Source organism: Colias philodice, chromosome 9 (assembly GCF_061535455.1).
Source record: "Colias philodice isolate Cphi_HAF_F1 chromosome 9, ilColPhil1 Martin Lab GWU primary, whole genome shotgun sequence".
Taxonomy (NCBI): domain Eukaryota; kingdom Metazoa; phylum Arthropoda; class Insecta; order Lepidoptera; family Pieridae; genus Colias; species Colias philodice.
In genome coordinates, this window is record NC_143094.1 from 10,004,922 (window position 1) to 10,013,750 (window position 8,829).

General features: G+C 32.6%; 2 protein-coding genes across 2 annotated transcripts; one reads left to right on the forward strand and one right to left on the reverse strand.

Moving 5' to 3' along the window:
- Window positions 1-19: 19 nt before the first annotated feature.
- On the reverse strand, window positions 20-6,784 carry LOC149486072 (gametogenetin-binding protein 2-like). Its single transcript, XM_089699380.1, has 8 exons — window positions 6,593-6,784; window positions 6,145-6,335; window positions 5,364-5,507; window positions 3,824-4,115; window positions 2,321-2,545; window positions 1,829-2,110; window positions 1,138-1,575; window positions 20-907 (listed from the first exon to the last, which is right to left on the reverse strand). The coding sequence occupies exons 1-8, from the start codon at window positions 6,680-6,682 to the stop codon at window positions 710-712; spliced, it is 1,860 nt and encodes a 619-aa protein (XP_089555506.1). The 5' UTR covers window positions 6,683-6,784; the 3' UTR covers window positions 20-709.
- Window positions 6,785-7,068: 284 nt separating this feature from the next.
- Window positions 7,069-8,025, forward strand: Sbds (SBDS ribosome maturation factor). Its single transcript, XM_089698745.1, has 2 exons — window positions 7,069-7,273; window positions 7,352-8,025. The coding sequence occupies exons 1-2, from the start codon at window positions 7,143-7,145 to the stop codon at window positions 7,974-7,976; spliced, it is 756 nt and encodes a 251-aa protein (XP_089554871.1). The 5' UTR covers window positions 7,069-7,142; the 3' UTR covers window positions 7,977-8,025.
- The last annotated feature ends 804 nt before the right edge of the window (window positions 8,026-8,829 follow it).

The window sequence follows — 8,829 nt, forward strand, 5'->3', positions numbered from 1 at the left end:
TAAGAATAAAACATTAAACATTATTTAATTATAGTATATTTAAAACTGAGTTACAAATGTTTTTTCCTGATTTCATAACAAAGGCAAAACAGCCAATGACTCAACATCATGCTATATAAGCTTCTCTTAAATACCTGAAATTAATCCATTCTTTACCATGTAAGTAAAGCAATGAAAATAATATAATTTGATCAAAAAAGGCTACTATATTTCATTACAAAGCTCTAATATTTTAAATAGTAAATATTTGATAAATGCTGGGTTCTATCCAGTCGAGTTGTGAATAATATCATAAAACAGTTGAACTCATTCAAACATGCACTTTCCTTATTCCTATACACTACCATCTCAGTGATATATGTATATAAGACCGCATTTAAGTCATTCTACAAGCACCTTTGACTTATGGACATTCAAATTCAACATTTTATAAAATTTCGAATCTTACATAAGGAACATGAACATTTGTGGTTTATGTTTAAGTATATAAACCAATTAATGCAACATGGAGTTATGTATGATAGGAAAAATGTACTATTATTGCTGTTACTTAAATGTAATTCTCATGTTTAGCCATAGCTATTGTAATTACTACCATAAAATTTTACAAAACAAGAATCTAGGTAGCCGCAAAATTAAACATTAATTCCGATGTGAAAGATAAAAGGTAATTTAATAGTGCAGTTTGAATGTCACTGTATTTATTGCATTAATCTGCTTGCTTGTCTTGTTTTTCAAACCCTTTCTGCATCTGAGGCGTGTTTACACATAGCTGAGCAAATTTCTGACGTAAATTTTGCCTCAATTCCTGCCTTTTTTCCGTTATGTTCCTCCGTGATTTGAATTCCAATACTTCTTCTAATGGAATATAGCTGGTGTCCTGTTCTTCGTCAGATGAACATGTGTCCTGAAAATAAAATTGTGGTCAAATTATTTTCTTCAATTTTTTAAGTAGCCTTACGTAACAATCATATGGAAGTTGGCAAAATGTAAATTTTTTGCTATAGAGAAAAAATTCAACATAATATATTTAATTTAAACTAAAAATTTACTTAAATATAAATTATTATCATAAAGACACTCAGTCACTATTGAAAAACCTAGTCAGAACTGAAACAATTAGAATGTCCAACATACCAGCATTTCTTGTAAAGAAAGTGTGAAGCCAGTACAGGAAAACTTATCGCTCTTGGATATATCTAGACAGTCGCCTCTCTCGTGATTGCAGAATCCTTCAGAGCAGGCTACTTCCGAGCCTTCGGGCGAACTCATGAGCGAGGACGATCCAGACATTGTCTCACAACAACCACCGTTATTACCAGACGAATAGCCACAATCATGTGAGTTTTCATTCAGTGAAAGGTTCCCATTCTTAGCGTGTTTCTCGTTCGTTTTCTTTGGCGAACCGTCCGTGTAATCATCTTGGCACGAATGACAACCGTCTGCGTTAGTTTGCATTGCTTCGTAACATAAATTATAAGTTTGCGGTGATAATAAATCGGTTGGCGTGTCTCTCGCTTCTTGTAAACATTCATCGCATTCGCATTTTTCTTCTGGTTCTTCTGAATCTACCTCCTATTTAGAAATAATTAAAAGATTATTAAAATTTTACAAAATTACAGTTAACAAAAACACAAAAACAACATTATAATTATCGGGACAGAAATAAATTTAGAAACAAACTTAATTTCAGTATAGCAACAGACTTGTTTATATACCGTTTAAATTGCTTTTACTGCAGTATTAAGTAAGTAAGTAATGTATAATACTCGCGTAAAATCAATCATCAGAAAATACTAGTATTAAGTAATCCAAACATTATACCCACTTTGCACTTATTTTCGATAGCTTGCCTCTCCTTCTTCTTGCGCCGTTTTAGTTTCTTCTGCTCTTTCCGCTGTTGTTTGGTCAATTCCTCTTGAGTTATCTCATCGTACAACAATTGTAGTTTCGAGACTCCACTTTTCATCTCCACGGCTGTTTCGAACTTGCGGTAAAGCGCCTCAACTCCCACCGCAGCTAAGGTCTGACATGTTCCTTCTTCCTCCCTTAATCTTAGTGAAATGCGTTGCAGCCGCTCGTATATGCATATGCCGAGACAAATCAGCACCTGTATAATGTATATTCGTTTATAAGTTATTAATATATTTAATCTATTTTGCCCTAATTGTCATCAGACATAATTATTCTAGGCCTAGGCCTGAAATTTGTGGGAATGATAAATGCTATAACATCAACAACTACATCTTCATGAACATTAATTCACAAACTAACACATTATAAATCTTAATTTACTAAAATCTAAAAAGGCAATATTTACCTCCTCTTGCGCGATCTCCAAAGTCTTTGCGTGTCTCTCGCGATGGTTCCCCAGCAGTTCCGGTTCTGCTCTCGCTATAAGATGCGCGATATAATCCGTTTTCGCTTGAAGGTGTAAATGCTTGTCCAGTAGACATCTCTTGATCCCCCCGTACAGGGCTCCGACGTAACCTTTCTCTTTTTGTGGCTCCTTCTCTTCTACCAATAATTGATATGCCCTGAGAACCTGTAATAAAAAAATTGGTTGTTTGTAAAATAGGTTTACGATCGAGATGCTTACGTGATAACGTCTTATTGCTGGCAGCGCTCGAGATGAGACGGGAGATCGGACCGTCTCTCTCTCGTTATACCTGCGATCGCGCTCGTGAGGTTTTGGTGTGACACAAGTTTCTGAACATGTCACCCGACTAAAACGATTTTAAAAACGTTATCACGTCAAAATATAAATTTAATAGATTCGCTCCTACATTTACAACCGACTTAACTGCCGAAGCTTATCAGGAAATATTCTAACATGTGTGATGCAAATGAAAATTACATATTCAAAAAGTGGCAATATCAAAATTTGGCAACAATTTTTTATGATTTACTTGTTCCTACAGTAAGTTCATTTTTTTTTCTCCTTTAGGCTCTAGATGTATTCATCCTTCTAAATGGAAAACATAATCATTCACATTACTATTAATAAATCAATTATATAAAGGTGTAATGTATCAATTTTTAATTTGGTAAGAGAAATGAATGTTTTGACTTTTGATATTGTGATTTTGCAAGTATTTATCTTGATTGAAGTGCAAGCACACTTATATATTTCTTTCAATACTTGTTTTTTTTTTTCAATATATTTGATAAGAAACGCCTCTAAAGTCTAAACTGCAATTTAAAAGATAAAGCAATTGAACAACAAATCTAACTTTTGTAGCGTTGCTAAATAAAATTTCACACCTTATCACTTATCTCACATTATCAGTGATAAATTATGGTGATACATTTTAGTAGTACATATAAAGTTAGAAATCATTTTTTATACATATTATTTGCAGAGTCAGTGGCATGTATGATGAATGATGATAAACATTCATCACCATTAATGAATTCAACTACATCCAAGTGTTGCCATTAAATTTAATTTTATTTTTACAAAAACATAGCAACAGTACCTTAAAAGATACATACTTATGTATATCTATACTACTGTATTCCATGTGAATGCGAACTATGCAGGTCTACCTTTGACTATGCGGGCTTACCTGCTGTCGGAAAGCTAGTACTCAATGCATACTACTATTATAAATGCGAAAGTAAATTTGTCTGTCTGTCTGTTACTCAATCACGACTTAACTACTGAACCAATTTGCATGAAATTTGGTATAGAGATATTTTGATACCCGAGAAAGGACATAGGATAGGTTTTATCCCGGTAATCCTACGGCAATGGGTTTTTCTTTGAAAACGCGGGCGAAGCCGCGAGCGTAAAGCTAGTAAACATATAAATAAAAATTACCTTAGTTTTACAATCTGCGCAGAATCGGTGTTTTCTCAGATAGTTGTGTAGCGTATCATGCAGGGTGTTAAAGTGTACGAGCGTGACGTGTTCCCTCGCGGACGTCCGCATCGCGTCCCAGGCGGCTCTCCACGCGGCCCGTCCGCCCCACCCCCACGCACCCCAACCCCACGCGCACGTGGTCGACGTAGCACCCCAACCCCTCGCACTGCCAGCTTCTAGAGAGTGCAGCGTGCACCTTTGTGACTTCTTCCACCTTGGCTGACTTAGAATTAGACATTCTATTCCCGTGCTGGAATAAATGTTTCTTGTAAACTTAAAGAATCACTACATAGTATAAAACAAAGTCGCTTTCTCTGTCCCTTTGTATGCTTAAATCTTTTAAACTACGCAACGGATTTTAATGCGGTTTTTTTATAGATAGAGTGATTCAAGAGGATGGTTTTAGTATGTAATTTATTAGGTTTTGAACAAAGCGGGCGGTAAGCTAGTCTAAGTAAAGAGGAAAGGTTTGTATGTATGTATGTATGGTTTTCACGCATAAACTAATGGACCGATTTTGATGAAATTTGGCACAGATAATCTTTAGACCCTGAGAAAGAACATAGGCTACTTAAAATTGCTTGCAAATAAATTAAATTATGGTCTATTTTAAGCATGAAGTTATGTATAATGAATGGTTGACCGGCCTGAAACTTTGGTCAAATGACAAGAAAGTTTAAAAAACATTTAAAAACAATTTTATCCCTGCGACTGAAGTCCACATTGATGTTGTCATATTATGTTGATAGCTGATTGTTGCATTTACTTTATCTTTAGAAAAACAAGATAGAAAACAATGAATAAATACTGTTTTAAAATTAATAAATTATACTATGACCTTCCTGTTGTTAAATTGAAGGGTAAACAACAAAAATAAGATTAAAGTTATAAATTAAAATAATACATTCATTTATATTATTCTAACTGAATATATTCTAGCTTTCACATTAATACAATGTTTAAGACTGGCTTTACAGCTTACTTATAATATTCCTAAATATCTATTTGACACACTTTACTACAATATTTTTTACTTTAACTGACAAGCTAGAAAGAACATATCAGATGTGAGACTGGCCCTCAACATTGAAAAAAAAGGTAATAAATAGATGGTATTTTCATTTCACAATCTAGCATGTGAAATTTGAATGATTTGTTTACTTTTTTACTTTAATTAGCTGAGTATGTGTAAATAATGTTACCAGTGACCATGACCATTTTGTAAAGTTGCTATAGATTGTAAAAATACAACAAAAAAAAATGAACAAGTAAGAAGTGAAACTTTTTTATGACCTTATTTTTAAAAAAATAATTTTCTATATGCAACTTTTCAGAAATACGTCGAATCACGCGTGGTAGGGATAAGAAAAAGATGGCGCGTAACGGAAAAATGTCACGTGTAACAAAAAAAATGTTACACTAAATATTTTCCAACCCCGATAAAGAAGTTTCACTTCAAATAAATTTGATTGATATATTGAATAAGCTGCTATCTTACCTATGACCATTTAGTAAAGTTGCTAATGACTGGGGGTGTGTAATTTTGTCTTCCCTTATTGTCATAATTTCATCAGGCGTTAAGATTATTGGATCTAAACTTGGATGTCTGGACTTACATAACTGGTAAAAGAGTCTTTCCACGCTGAAACAAAAAACAATTTATAAATATGAGAAATTGTTATAATTCTCTAACATTCAATTAAAATACTTGTTAATCTTTACGACTTCAAGAAATTACAACTATTCTTAGGTATGGCAGCCATACATGTGCTACTTTAGTTCAAAGATCAAAAATAATATTAGAGCTACTATGAAACATAAATACAACTATGAAAAGATATCTTGGAATCTATTAACATCTAGCATTTATTATCATAAAACTATCGAAAATCTATAATAATATTATAAAGCTAAAGAGTTTCTTTGTTTGTTTGAACATGCTAATCTTAGGAACTACTGGTCCGATTTGTAAAATTCTTTCGGTGTTAGATAGCCCTTTCATAGAAGAAGGCTATATATCATCACGCTAAGTCTAACAGGAGCGAAGTCACGCGGGTGAAACCTCAGAGTGCAGCTAGTGTCATATATTATACTTTTTTCTTAGAAATTATTATTTAATAATAAAATCTCATATAAATAGCATGTGACTGTGCTGTATTACTTTTTCTTTTATTTTTATTAAAAAAAAAACAAAGACTTTATTGTAACTGTTGAAACTCCTCAGTTTATTCTTCTCAGAATATTGTATGAAAAAAAAGGGATGAGTTATTCTTGTTTACCTTCTTCTACAGCCAACACAGGGAATGCTTTGATTTAAAACATTGAAGATATCTGATGCATCGACTCGCAATGCTGCTTTAAGCTCGTCTGTAGTGAGAATTCTATATTTACGCATAAATTCTTCATATTCACGGCCTTTTACTTGCGGGTTGTCACAGATCAATCCCATTGTATTTAAATCCATAACCATCTGCAATATACAAAGATGATACATAAAACAAAGAATTAATAAAACAAAAATAAGGTCAACCTCAAGACGTAATTGGGCAGCTACAACAAGTAGAACAAAACTGTTTACGAGACATTATACGCGATAAACCTATATAATAATGCTTCATTTTGTTTAGTAAAAATCTAATTAAAAACAAGCACATGACGATATAGTTAATCTTTTTGATATTAATAATCTTCGTTAGTGGTAATGTCAGACGCGACTAGGAAACTTACAGTTAGATTATCATAAATCGTTAAAGGTAGTTGACGCCTTTTAATCACATGATCTTTATCGCTGTTATAAATATCAACTAATTTCGCCATTTTTCTCGATTAATCACATAAAATCACCGACAAAATATACAAATATCACAAAATGACGGCTGATGACGGCCAACTTTTACGAAATACACGTCGTGAGAGGAATAGATAAAAAAATATTCACGGCTTGCATAGATAATGCTAAAAACAAAAACTGTTCCATTTTACGCACGATCATTACAACATAGTCTATGCATAAAAAACTAGACTTGATTGTACTTAAACTAATGGAATTTAATTGAATTAGAAAATGTAGATAATTTTTTTTCGCATTTTATTTTAAAATAAAATCAACCGTGGATAAAATCACCATTCACCACCCCGAAGATGGCAATAATTTCGTTTTTTTAAGGTGTATAGTTTATGGTCTGTCCATAGAGATTAGATGTATGAAAATGTCAAAATATTAAGGAAACTATAAATATTGTTTTTCTATTTTCTACGAAAAGAAGCATTTTACAAAATGTCTAAAATATTTACTCCTACAAATCAAATACGATTAACAAATGTGGCTATTGTCAGGCTGAAAAAGGGTGGGAAACGATTTGAAATAGCTTGTTACAGGAATAAAGTTGTGTCATGGCGCAATAAAGTGTAAGTATTCTAAAATTTTCATTTAGGAAACACCAATGTTATTGTTTTCAAGTAAGTATATAATATCATATTTTTCAGAGAAAAGGATATTGATGAAGTGCTACAAACACACACGGTATTTACAAATGTTTCTAAAGGCCAGGTAGCTAAAAAAGAAGATCTAGTCAAGATATTTGGTAAAGATGATCAAACAGAGATATGTAAGGAGATATTAGAAAAAGGAGAGTTACAAGTATCAGACAAAGAAAGACACTCTCAAATTGATGCTCTTTTTAAAGATATTGCAACAACAGTAGCAGATAAGTGTGTAAATCCTGAAACTAAGAGACCATATCCTGTTTCAATAATAGAAAAAGCTATGAAAGACATCCACTTTTCTGTTAATGTCAATAAAAGTGCAAAACAACAAGCACTTGATGTGATTCAACTTGTAAAAAAAGAAATACCCCTTGAGAGAGCGCAAATGAGAGTAAGAATTGTGTTAAGTGGTAAGGAAGCCCGTAAAGTAAGAGATAAAGTAGTTAAATTAACTTCAACAGTAGAAGAAGAAAACTGGGATGCTGGGACAGCTACTATCATTTGCCTTATTGATCCTGGTAGCTTCAGAAATCTCGATGAAATGATTAGAACTGAAACTAAAGGAAGTGGCCAGTTTGAATTACTTAATTTAAAAGAAACAGTTGAAGGAGAACAAGCGTTGTAATGATTTGTATTTTTATAGAAGCTAACAATAAAATATTTGTTATTTTGTATTTTTATATTAATTATTGCACCTTTCCAAGTGAAAATAAAACGTCATCAACAATATCACGGAATAGAAAGCCATGATTTATGTTTGTAATGCATAAACCTAAAAATATCAATTTTAATGTTTCATTTACTCCAGAGTTGATCAAAAGGCCGTGTCATTTGCTATTAATTATATTTTGTATATATTTTTGTTCTTTTTAAATGCTTTAAATTTCGATGTACGTAACGAAAAAAAGTTGGGTATTAGTAGTACATCATACTAAGCATTCTGTGGTTTTGGGTAAAGAGTAAAGTAGTTATAGACGATATATTAAATAAACAGGGCAACAAAAAAATGTTTTGATAAAATGTAATCTAGATTATACTCTTAACTATTGACAGTGCACCAAAAAATATTTGTTTTTATAAAATATGATCCATTGCTATGGTTGCTTTTTCCTTAGCGGAAGCTTTTATTTTACCAAAAACGGCCAGAGCGAGAGGTTTCTCAATGGTCCTTGTCTAACGTTTTGACAACTCCACCAATCATTGATGTTTGTAGAAACGGCAGGGTGACCATGAATTTTGTTTGACACTTAATTTTGCACTATGCTATCTCACGAATATGTATCGGTAATTTTTTTATTCAAGACTGAAACCCTTGCACGTAAGGAATAAGGCTACATTACGATAAAAACTGTATTATTCAGCTTTGTATGAAAATTAAAACTTACGGTGCTTACACTTTTACGGTAGTAAATACATACGCTATGTTTGAGTTTATTTTTGCATACATTAAATTCATGGACGTATAAAAAAAGACGGAC

What these genes read in the sequence shown, in the direction of transcription:
- Sbds (XM_089698745.1), top strand. Translation starts at nt 7,143, where the DNA reads ATGTCTAAAATATTTACTCCTACAAATCAAATACGATTAACAAATGTG. An exon ending in GTGTCATGGCGCAATAAAGT is followed by an intron (nt 7,274 to 7,351) that starts GTAAGTATTCTA and finishes CATATTTTTCAG; the next exon opens with AGAAAAGGATATTGATGAAG.
- LOC149486072 (XM_089699380.1), bottom strand. Translation starts at nt 6,682, where the DNA reads ATGGCGAAATTAGTTGATATTTATAACAGCGATAAAGATCATGTGATT. An exon ending in TGGAGATCGCGCAAGAGGAG is followed by an intron (nt 2,111 to 2,320) that starts GTAAATATTGCC and finishes TACATTATACAG; the next exon opens with GTGCTGATTTGTCTCGGCAT. An exon ending in TTTCTTTACAAGAAATGCTG is followed by an intron (nt 908 to 1,137) that starts GTATGTTGGACA and finishes TTTTATTTTCAG; the next exon opens with GACACATGTTCATCTGACGA.